Below are 13,355 nucleotides of genomic sequence, written 5' to 3' on the forward strand. Positions count from 1 at the left end.
AATTTGAGATAAACACTGGGGATCAAACTGGAGTTTATTATATTGCAAAATGTTCAAGTCCTACTTCCTCAGTTTCATTCATCCTGTGTGTGTGTGTTTGTGTGTGTGTGTGTGTGTGTGTTTGTGTATGTGTGTGTGTGGATAAAGTTTCATGACCAAGCTTCATTAATCATCACAGTATTTAGTTTACATTTTCTTCATTGTAATTTCAAAGATAAGACTTTTAACTCCATTTTTTAAAAGGCAAATTTTGTGGAAATAAAAGTAGAGGGGAAGTAATAGATAATGCCTATATTTATAGATATGCATTTCTAATTTATGAGAATTTTAACTGTCTCATTCCACCAATTATGGCAATTTACTTAATGACAGTGATGACCTTCCCTTGTCAGAATATTAATTCCTTCATCTGCATTACAACTAAAAAGGTAAAATGAATTCATTGTCCATTTATTTGCTTCAATAAAGCTTTCTCAGTTTTAAAAATAATTTTCTACCTTTTTTCTTTAATTGCCATCTAACAAAATTGATAAAAATGTTCATTTGCATCAACTTTAATAACATTATTCTAACATAATTGTGTGTGTATGTTTATGTGTACATATCTATGTTGGATATTTGAAGAATACTCGTTTAGAAAAAATAATTGATTTGCCTTTTCCTTCACCTAAGTTTTTATATTCAAAGAATGGTAAAATATGAAATTTATGTAAATTATGAAAATTGTGATCATATTCTATGAATTTCAATGATAATTGAGAAATGTTTTTAATACTTAACACTGAACAACAATTAAGGAAATCTATTAAATATATCTGAATTTCACTTGTAGACTGAATTTATTTTCTGATAAGTTATCATAAAAAAGAAACTTACATTGGGGAGGGTATGTGCTATGGTGAGTGCTATGAAGTGTGTAAACCTGGCAATTCACAGACCTGTACCCCTGGGGCTAATAATACATTATATGTTTATAAAAAAAATAAATTAAAAAATACTTACCAAATAAAAACATATGATTATTAGTTACTTTTAAAACTGTCTAATAATCATTTGAAATAAGACTTAGGCTCACTTTACTAATTAGAGCTTCTAAGAATTTAATATTGAATATTAAGTACCTTAACAATAACCTACAACCTTTGGACCAAATTAAAATAATTTATTAATTGACCAAAGAGGTAGTATCTTTGAAAATAAAATTTATCATTTAAAGAGAAGTAAGTTTGTATACCCTCAAGTTTTATTTGTTGATGTTATAGGTAACATTAATAACTTGTATTGCCTATGAACACCAACCATAGTCACATAGAAATGTGGTGGGATTATGGACATTGGGGAGGGTATGTGCTTTGGTGAGTGCTGTGAAATGTGTAAACCTGGTGATTCACAGACCTGTACCCCTGGGGATAAAAATATATGTTTATAAAAAATTAAAAATTAAAAAAAAATAAAATAAAAATTAAAAAAAAAAAAAGAAATGTAGAACTGAAAGGAAAAACACATATTAGACTCAACCACATGAAGTTGCTAACATTATTATTTTAATGTCTAAGAAAGGTCACTCCATACTGTTTAACTTATTGTACTAATCAAACAATAAATTAGAAATACTAAATTTCAAGTACTGGTAGACCCAGATTAATGAAAGAACAACAAAAGTTGTTTTTTTCTTTTTCTTCCAAAATAAGCTTAAGAGAGAAGGATGCTCAGTATTGAGCCTTTAATTCAATATGTCTCAAGTGGGTTAGTAAATAGGTATCAGAGTAAATTCTAAAAACTCTTTGTAGTTTTTCTCTTGGACTCCATCCTAACAGCATCTCCTGTCAGAAACCATCTTCTATCGAGCCAACAATTCTTTTATATCTTGCAAGTCTACAAGCCAATAACATCATAATATTTAGTATATAAAAAACACTAAGAGTTGTCTCTTATAGTTGCCAAAGAGTTGTCTCGCAAATTTAAAAAAATCCTGTGATTAAGTTATATGTGTATTTCTGTTGTACTTTTGATTTTCATAGATACTAAACAAATATTTTCCCTAAGGCTATGTCATTAAATAATAACATATTTCCATTAAAAACTCACACTGATGCTGTCCTTTTCATTTTTATTCAGAATAATGTTGAGTTAAGCACATGTGAGACTTAGGTTTACTCTTTAGTTACTTGTACAGTTTTTATCCTATTTTACATAATTATTTTAGTTTAATAGTAACTGCCTTTTGAAAATTTGACATGATGGAAATTATGTCATTAAATATTTAATCTGTTTGAAACAGATGATGAAAATTAACTTAGTAATTATTCATTGGCTGACATATTCCATAGAGACAAAACTTTCTCACCTCTAATAAGAAAAAGAGCACTATAATCAAGTTCACTCAAATCCATGATTGGGTTTTTTTTTTTTAAGATTTTATTTATTTATCTGACAGACAGAGATCACAAGTAGGCAGAGAGGCAAGCAGAGAGAGAGGGGGGAAGCAGGCTCCCCACTGATCAGGAAACCAATGTGGGGCTCAATCCCAGGACCCTGAGATCATGACCTGAGCCGAAGGCAGAGGCTTTAACCCACTGAGCCACCCAGGCGCCTCTCAAATTCATGTTTTATTGCAGTTAACCAAATACTAAGGTGAGGTCCTTGTCAATCTGAAAGTAAAACGTAGAACGTAAGGAACTTTATAAGGAAAGAAAGATGGAGAGAGCTATGTCAAAATGTTTCAAGACTCACTAAAATAAAACAATAATAAAGTACATTGTATAAAAAGACTCTTGATAGATTATGTATTTTCAGTTCGTCACAAAGCTATGATTATACTTTACACTTGATCCTAAGCTTGCTATCTATATGGTGGCTATATTAGAGATACCAGTGGTAATAGGAAAATAAGCAAAAGATAAAAACTCTCAAATTTCCTCTTTCTCTAACTTCATGTAGCCATAAAAAAAAAGGAACTAATTCATGATTTCCTTTTATCTTTCTTTGCTCATGATATTATTAGAACTATAACAATTGAGGCTGCCTTAAGATAATTCAAGGAGAACTCTACATGAGGCTTAATAATGCTTATAAGATTGTAACAAACAATTTAAAATTATTTGAATACATATTTTTACAATCTGTGAGTTGATTTTCTCAAAATTATCCTTTTAAGTGTTGTCTTTACTAATTTATTTCTTTGGAAGACTTAGGTCTCCTTTGACATGCTTTATACGTTTCTAGTTTACTCTTTCTTTGGCTCAAAAAATATATTAGAAGGTAGTTTTTCAATCTCTTTAATTTAAACAGCATTAACTAGATTGTTCTGGATCTTTTTTTGTGAATGGCCACATGAAAAATTGGGACCAGTGAGATATGAGAAGAGCCTATGGTCTTCTACAAAAGATACTCTTTTCAGATGAAAAGTGCAAAAACCTTTACTCTTAGGCTTTCCCCTTTCTCCTGCCTGGAATACACATGCAGGTGGATAAAAATCAATTTCTAAAAAAATGGTCTGATTCATTGATTGGCTTTTACAGATCTATATTGTCTATCACCAAAATCCTTGCTAGTAAGGAAATAAACTCTTTACTGGTCTAGACTCCTCTAGATGCACTTCCTATTTAATTTAATTCAATTCAATAAAATGTTGACAGTAAAATGGTGCTATAATATTTTATTTTTTATTTTTAAAGATTTATTTATTTGAGAGTGAGAGAGTGCAGGGGGAGGGACAGAGGATGAAAATTTCCGGCAGACTCCCCAATGAGCATGGAGGCCAAGGCGTGGCTCAATCCCAGGATCCTGAGATCATGACCTGAACAGAAATCAAGATTCTTATGCTTAACCAACTGAACCACCAGACATCCCTTTATTTTTTTATTTTTTTTAAGTTTTTATTTAAATTCCAGTGTAATATTAGTTTCAAAGATACGATGTAGTGATTCTACACTTACATACAATACCTGGTGTTTACTACAAGCACACTCTTTAATCTCCCTCCTCTATTTAACCCATCCCCCCATCCTCCTGCCCTCTGGTAACAAACAGTTTGTTCTTTTAAAAAGTGTTTGACATCTTTTAGTATATTTGTTACATCTCAGTGTTATCTGCATGTTCCCTTTTTTCCCCAATAGTGAACATTTCTACAAATAGTACATCTAGTCTTCTCATAGATAAGTCCTCTTCTTCTAGTAAACTGCTTCAATAACCCTTCTTCAGAGAGGCATTATGAAAAAGGCACTTTAAAAAAAAAATTACCTTTTATTTTGTATAGTCTTTATTGATATATTCTCTATAGTATTTTTTGTTAACTTTCAGTTAAAATATAATAATTTTAATTTTTTTGCTTGCTTACTGTATGTCTCCATTAGAAAGTATGTCTCCATTAGTTTCTCTATTAGGATATGGCAGACAAACATCCTCTTGTTCCTTTTGATTCCTTACTGCTTAGAACAGTTTATAGTACATAGCAGGTATTTAATAAATGTATAATAAATAAGTGGATAAAATCCATTTGGAGGTTAAGAATGATTTTGACCTAATAATAGAATTCAGTGATTCTTGATTTAATAAAGAATATTTGGCACATTTTGCAATTCATGATGAAGGAAAGCTAGCAAAACCACATCAGCCAATCCCATGTTCCACTGAAATAGTGTTGGAAGAAGAACAAAAGAGGCAAAGAACACTGTAACTCTTCATATTGATCAACATTCTGTTAGATACCTGAAGGAAGTTTTACTAATCATAATTTAGGAAGAGCTATAAATCAAAATATTGAGACCCCTTTAGTGTATAGTTTTTATGTTTTAATATATTTATTTATTTATTTATTTATTTATTTTTATTATGTTATGTTAGTCACCATACAGTGTATAGCTTTAAAAACAACAAACAAAAAAAACCAAACATGCTAGCCAGAAGGAAAAACCACCTTTCTATTGCATTAGAGATTTTTAACTCATGAATAATTCTATTTCATAACTAGATTATCCAATAAACTGCCCATTTCTGTCCTTCTTATAACAACTATTTATGATTGGGTACAGAAGTGATTGATGGATAAAACCTTACCTTGATGGTGTGATTCTGGTGGTTAAAAGAAAGTAATCTTGGAAATGATGTGCGAGTGAAGATTGTGTTGAAGGGAAAAACTGGCTTATATAACGTTGTTACACAAAAACTTCTTAAATCAGATGACTGGACAGCAGGTAGAGATTCAGTGTGACTCAAAAGATCTGTTATAAATAAAGCACAAAAGAAAAGAAAGCTGGAGAAGAATCTCTACACAATAACCAACACATTACCTCTGTATCTGAAATTGTACCCTGTGGACAGTAAGGGCCAACAGGGAGAATAAATCTGTGTATATCTTTTTTAATTCGGTTGGTAGTTGAGATTTCCTTGATATTTAAAAGTATTCTCAAGTTACAAAGAATTATGTACATTAAAAACACCATAAATAATTAGAAAAAAGTTAGCAATGCAAAAGAGAAACAGTGCAGAAAATATAATTTGAAAACATATTTTGTTCACTTTGGAAAGCTGTAGAAATCATTTGTATTACTATGTTATTAAAGTTGGAAAATTCTGTATGCTGTAAAAGAAATAATCAAACAGGAAATGTAAAGTGGCCTTAGACTAAAGAAGAGCAAATCAGGGCATCATGAAAATATAACAAAGTAAGATTTCCTGTCCATACTATGCCCATGATTGGAAGATGTTTCTTTGTCTGTGATCTCCCTGACTAATCTCTCCAATCTATCTTGAAAGCACCCCCTATGGTGGACCTTAAGCCTGGTGTCAGTTTATGCAGTGAATATCTGCTAGAAGATTGCATTCTCCTACTAGTACCCTTTCATCTCCTTTGTCTTCCTATCAGTTCAATTATTTTTGTTTAATTGTGCTGCTAATTAAAAGTATTATTTTTGTGACATCAAAATTATATTAAGTTATAAACAAAAATTGTAAGCAAGAAATGCAGTGGTGTTGGATTAAGTGTGTTTTCCAATCCAGTTTATCCCTGCAAATACCATATGCTATATGCCAAAATAATAAACTATTTATAATTATTATAAAGAGAAAAATTCATCAGAGACTTGAAATTCTGCCACTAACTTGCTCTGTAACTTGTAAGTCTGAAAATACTTCTGGTCATCACTTATCCTAGTTATAAAATACCGACATACTAGATTATCTTAATGTTCCATGCCAGTAGTATCATTTTGTATAATGATAGTTTCTGTTCCTGAAAATTCTTTTTTTCCTATTTGAACTTTTTTGAATGTATTAGATTACTGAAAAATCAGTAGTTATAGATTTTTAGCAAAGAGAGCTCAGCGAAATGCTGGTGATTAATACCATAAACAACTCAATTTCTAGTAAATACATAGTATATTGCAGATGTACAAATTCATTTTTAGATAACCTTTTAAAATACAGAAATTTAAGTCAGTTATAATCACTATTCATTAAGCCTTTAAACTGCAAATTTAAGGACAATTATTATTTTTCCCCCATTACTGGTGAAAGCCCACATCTGGATTTTAAATACTCTTTTTTTTTCTCTAAAAGCCCAAGGCTATAATTTATAATATTGCACTTGTGAATAACCTACATGAATTACAAAAGCATATCATCCTTAATTCTTTATCATTTCACAGTTAATCACTGATGCCTTGATCTTATGTGATAGAGGATGAAATTGAAATGGATATAAACTTTGGGATAAAAAAACACACAGACTAGTATTCTACAAACATATAATAATATCCACTTAATCCATCCAATGTATTATGTGGTGGGCATATAAAAGTAAACTAATGTCACTAACTTCAAGTTCATATTATAGTCAGTCAGAGACACAAGCAAACTAACTCTGGTCTCTTTTCTTTCTTTTTTTTTTTTTTGTTATAGTTTTTTGAGTGTATATAAAAATGACTTCAGTATATCGTATTTATCATATTTTACTATTAATATGTTTTTGAATAAAATTTACAAAAAGATTCAAAGGTTTCATTACAAATGGTATATGATAGCAACTTCTATTTATTTAATATTTATGATAGCAAATAAATGTGTGTGCTTGTTTCATATATGACTTAATTCTTATAACTATTTGACTTCTTTATTAATAGGTGAGGAAACAGGATAAAAAAGAATATTCAACTTACCCAAAAATACAGTATAAGTAAGTTATATTCAGAATTTGAATTCCAATGTTTTCTGCCTTCAATATTATTGACATTATACTATACCACTTCTCCATATAGTCTTTGTTTAACTAACAGAAAATAGAAAATTGTATGTGATACAAGATCTTAATATAATTTGTCTGCACATTTCCATGTTTGCTTTAATCTTGAAACACATATAAAATGCAGAGTATGAGTAGAATTATTGTCAACATACTGTGAAAAAATTGTCTTAAGGTCATGAATTGTCTCAAGGTTATGAATTCCACACATGAATATTTGCAAATAAATGCTCATTAATTATAGCATTTTGTAAAGAGTTAAAAAGAACATGCTTTTTTGTGTTTAACACAAACTTGAATTTGGGGCCAATATTAGGAAAACAGAAACATTTTTAGAAAAGTTATATATAAACAAATGACCAAATATTCCTAAATGGATAGTGGGAATGCAAGTTGATGCAGCCTCTTTAGAAAACAGTGTGGAGATTCCTCAAGAAATTAAACATAGAACTTCCTTATAACCCTGCCATTGCACTCCTGAGTATTTACCCCAAAGATACAGATGTCGTGAAAAGAAGGGCCATCTGTACCCCAATGTTCATAGCAACAATGACCACGGTCGCCAAACTGTGGAAAGAACCAAGATGCCCTTCAATGAACGAATGGATAATGAAGATGTGGTCCATATACACTGTGGAGTAATATGCCTCCATCATAAAGGATGAATACCCAACTTTTGTAGCAACATGCACAGGACTGGAACAGATTATGCTGAGTGAAATAAGTCAAGCAGAGAGAGTGAATTATCATATGGTTTCACTTATTTGTGGAGCATAACAAATAATATGGAGGACATGGGGAGTTGGAGAGGAGAAGGGAGTTGAGGGAAATTGGAAGGGGAGATAAACCATGAGAGACTATGGACTCTGAAAAACAACCTGAGAGTTTTGAAGGGGTTGGGGGGTGGGAGGTGGGGGGAGCCAGGTGGTGGGTATTAAGGAGGGCATGTATTGCATGGAGCACTGGGTATGGTGCAAAAACAATGAATACTGTTATGCTGAAAAGAAATTTAAAAAATGAATTTTTGAAATCAGGTTAGTAAATAACCATAAAAAATAAGTTAAAAACAAAACACCAATAGGTACCAAAAGGAATGCCACCTATTAAAAACAGATTCTGAAATAATCAAATACAGATAGAGCAAAAGGTTTCTAATAATGTTGAGGAAAAAATATGCATATGTAAGTCCATTAGAATTGAGTAAAATGCAAAGAATAAATGAGAGAAAGAGCTTACAAGTGGGGGACTGGAAGACAGAGGAAGAAGCAGCTCCCTGCTGACCAAGGAGCCCAATGTGGGTTTTAATGCCAGGATCCTGGGATCATGACCTGTGCTGAAGGCAGTTGTTTAACCAACTGAACTACCCAGGTGTCCTTTGTAATTGATGTTTAGTTTAAACAACTGCATTCAGGATGTAAAGAACATTAAGTAATTTTAGTAAGCATTGAACACCATCACTCTCTACTTGAGACTTGGGAAAAAATTTCAGACTACTTTGAAAAATAAAATGTCTTAAGGGAAATAGAGGACAAGCAGGTAAATATTTAAGGTATATGACATTTTAACAAATGTAGTTATTCAGTTTTCTAAAATTCACTTTATTTATAAATACTGAAGAGAGAGAAGAGAGAAACTGAGGGGGGAAATGCCATTTTTAATAGAGATTACCACAATACAACATTTAAGTTATGGTATATACCTGCCTAATACCTTAAAACATGAGCTAGACTAAGAGTGCTGATATACAACTGCTTAGATATGTAAGAAAGTTCACATAAGTGTTTATTGGCAGTACCCTCAGCAATAGTAACATTGTCAAATTAAGATAGAGAATAAATTCAGGATATGAAAAACTTGACTAAAAGAATGAGTGTAATAAATACAATGATGCTGACCTGAATTAGTATAGTGGCCGTGCAAATCAGAGATGGTGGGATTTAGAAGCAATTTAGGAATCAAATAGCACCATAATTTATAGATGTGAAGAATGAAGAAAACGATGGGATTAAGGATAATATACAATTTTCTAGCATAGCAAAATTAGATTAGAAGTAATAACATTCTTTGGACAGGCTACTTTAGATTAACAGTTGATTGTTGACATTGTATAGAGGTAGAAGTGGTAAGTTTTTTGTTTGTTTTTTGGGGGGAAAATATGGAGTTTGAGGCATATATGGAATATTCAAGTAAATATTCAAATAGTATCATTGTTTGTTATCAGAATAATGAATCAGAATTGTTTTCCAAAATATATCTTAGAATTTTTAAAGAAAAAAGAATGTGAAGTGACAAAGAAATGTAGCTACAAGGAGCAAAAAATGCAAAAAAGTACATTATTGTGTTGATTCTTTAAATTATAAAAGACTCAAGTGTTTAAAACATATAGATTTCTCAAAATGTTTTATAATGATTAAAGATAAATTAATATCAACATTTTATTGCTCTATAAAATTGCAGCCTATAGAGAAAGTAATTTAATCAGTTAGTGCACAGGGGTTTTTGCAGTGAATCAGTTGTTCAACTGTATATCACAATAGTATTTCTTTATTTGTGATAATATTTTGTAACAAATACAAAGTTTAATGATGTGAAATATTTCATCTAAAAAATGTTTGACTGATAAAAGCATATTTCTTAATCTGAATAGCCTACATCACAAAGTACCAATGGTTTATAAAATTGATCTGAATTAGAATTTTTGTTCAAATGGAGACTTGGTAAAAGTAGATTTCATCAATAATTTTGTTTACAACCTCTCTCTTTCAAGAAAATGAGTTTTGCCCCAATTTATCAGGTTTTATATAATTACTTTGAATTCAATTATATAATATTTTTCAAATTTTCTCAGAAATTAGAAACTAATTTTAAAATCACTGTCAAAGACAGTATTTTAAAAATTCAGTCCTTTGTTTCAGGCAAGATCTTAAATCAGAAATGTAAAAAAATCAAAGAAATGTTTATTTTCTTATTAACTTTAAAAAGTAATCAAAGTTATTAAAAGTTAACAAATGACATGAGAAAGGGAAAAAAAAGTTTTATCTGGAAATTTCAGGTTTTGAGATATCTTTATTCTGGCTCTCTTATATGTTAACTTCAGAGTTTAATCAGTATTTATGACAATATTAGATCAGATGAAATATGTAAAAAGCTTTCAACTTAATAATTAGAATAATATCCAACAAAAATATACATGATTAATATAGAGTTCACAAACTAGTAGTAATATTGGAAAGTAAACATATAGGATATATTTAATTAATTAATAATAAACCTAATGCATCAAAAGTTCATATATATTTTAAATGATCTTTGTCAAATGTGCCTGGAATAAGGCCATTGCATAAATTACTGGCAAGTGTATAAATTGATGTGAATACTATGAGGAAAAATACAACTGTATATATTTCCACAGAAATAGGAGTCAAAATATAACACCAATGAACAAGTGGGACTTGAAATTAACAACACCTTATCATTTATATTAGCATACAAAAAATGAACCACTTAATGTATTAATCTAACAAAATATGAACATAATCTATCTGAGAAAAACTACAAAACTGTGATGAATGAAATCAAAGAACTAAATAGAGAGAAAGTCTACATTCATTGATAATAAGACTCAGTATTGTCAAGATGTTAGTTCTTCCCAACATGATTTATAAATTCAAAGCAGTCTCAGTCAAAATCTCAAATATTATTTTGTGGATAACAACAAACAAATTCTAAAGTTTATATGAAGAGACAAAATATCCAGAATAGACCACAAAAGACCTGGGGAAGATAAATGAAGTTGGAGAACTGGCACTCTCTGACAAGTAGATTCACAGAAGAGACTAGAGAGCCCAGGAATAAACCACATAAATGCAGTCAACTAATACCTGACAAAAGAACAAAGGCAATACAATGGCACATAGACTTTTCAACAAATGTTATTGGAACAACTGAACATCCACATGCACAAAAGTGAATTTTGACACAGATCTCACATACTTTATACATACCTTATAAAAATTAACTCAAAAGGATCCCAGACCTAAATATTAAATGCAAAAATTATAAAACTCCTAAAAAATAAAATGGGAAAAAATGTAGATGACCTTGGTGATAGCGATAACTCTTTAAAGTCTCTTTTAACAAAATAAATTAAAGATATTACCAGAAAGTTTACAGAAAAGTAAATACAGGAAATTCTTAACAAATGAAAAGACTCACCGCCTCAGATATAAAACAAAAAAAAGAAATGAAAATCAAATTACACGGAAATATGTTTTTTCTCCTATTGGATTGGCATCAACAAATGTGTGAAGAATCTCTTTTGCATTGTTTGTGGGACTACAGATTGGTAAAACCTCTCACGAGAGAGATTTGCCAATTTATCTATAAAGATTATGAATTGGTCTAACTCTGTATTTCTAATAGTTTTTTTCTACAGATATACGTGCATAACTGTAAACATCCAGTAATAAATCATGATCCTACTATAAAAGAATAAGAAATCTTTTTATATATTTATAGATCTATATATTATGCTATCCTATGGCACAATTGCCAGGGTCTAATATTAAATAGTAAAAGAAGGATCCAGAGTATCTGTTCTAGAGACATACATTATCTCTGGGAATGTACTCAAATAGCTGATAACATTGTTTTCTTCTAGATTAGAGTTTTGGGTAATTTCTTTTGTTGGGAAGGGATTCTTATTTAATCCTCTCTTTCGTTTATTTTGATTTTCAAATTATGCAAATTTTTTCAAAATAATTGAAGAGAATAAAAATTGAAAAAAAATAATTTCCAGCATTTACTTCCCTATAATATAAAATGCCGCTATTGAGGTCATTCTCATATAAAACAAAATTTTGTACAAGGGAGAACTTTTTTATTATTCAAGATTAGTATACAAAACATTTGTGGGGTAAAGAAGACTTGAAATTATGCAACTATGCTTCAGTTATAGTTGCTTGTTTTCAGAAATTTATGTCTTTTATGAGTCATATGAATTATTTTTAAAATAAAGGATAAATTATAGAGCAATGGCTAAATGCATAGGTTTTAAAATCAGAGAGCTTAGTTATTGAATTCATTTTGTAGCTTCTGGGTATTATTTTTTTCTCACTGTTAAAATGCAGGTAAAAATTTATCAATAAATCACAAAAATTAGAAGATACAGTTTATATAAAAGTATTCGGTATGACACTGTACATAATTATACAGTCAGTCAGCTTAAGTCAATTTATACTGTGATAACAAATGATCCACAGACTTGTTAACTTACAACTAAACTCATGTCCATCATGGGTTTTCTTTTAATTTTCAAAACAATCTTGTAGGAACAGCTCCTATCTGGGATATTCAGGCCTCAAAGCAGAGCAAAAGGACAAATATGAAAACCACACAATGGCTTCTATAGTGTTTTCATGAAAGTTTATACTCACACTTTATTGGCCAAAGCAAATCACATGGTATTCCTTCTAGGGAAAGTTTGGTAGGAGACAGAACATGAGAGAAAGCTGTAGGGAATATTTTGACAGCAGTAAAGCTTACCACATATAAGCAAAAAAATAATTATTTTGACTCTTTGGTATATTTTTGACCATTATATGTAGTCTAAATTAATAATCTATATATACTTAATTTTAAGTATTTTAGTTCTCTATCTCAACTCTTTCTAGAAGAAATAGGAAATATAAAATAAAAACAAATATAATCGTAAAAATTTTGAAAGTAAAAAACCTTATGCTTACTCAAACTTTGTAAATGCCCCTGTTGCATAATTTGCAGCCTTATTAAAACTCCTACACATAAAAAAAAACTTACCTGTCAAAATCATGAATTTTAAGAGAATATAAATTATAAGTTATGCCTCTAGTGTTAGCAAAACATTTACGATTTAATATGCAGGAAATAATGAAAAGAAGAGGTAGTCAACTGGCACAGCTATGCAACATGTAGGTAGAATTCTGGCCACTGAGAATTATAATTTTTTTTTAATGAATTGAGACTAATAGAATATTGAATGGGTTAAGGAAATAAATAAAGATCCAGAAATTAACTTTCTTTTTTGTTTAAGCCTTAATTAAAGTTGTACAGTGCCAACTTTTTGTGCTCTAAGGAC

General features: G+C 30.2%; 1 protein-coding gene across 1 annotated transcript in view; it reads right to left on the reverse strand.

The window, feature by feature from the left end:
- The window catches only part of LOC309863791 (uncharacterized protein), a 171,687-nt gene that overhangs the window by 36,748 nt on the left and 121,584 nt on the right, over nt 1–13,355 (reverse strand). Inside the window, exon 3 of the mRNA XM_082728968.1 lies at nt 5,059–5,222. Coding sequence (XP_082585094.1) covers nt 5,059–5,222 — 164 coding nt within the window. The remainder of the gene's footprint in view (nt 1–5,058; nt 5,223–13,355) is intronic.

The sequence above is a fragment of the Mustela nivalis genome (genome assembly GCF_964662115.1).
Source record: "Mustela nivalis genome assembly, chromosome: 4".
Lineage (NCBI taxonomy): Eukaryota > Metazoa > Chordata > Mammalia > Carnivora > Mustelidae > Mustela > Mustela nivalis.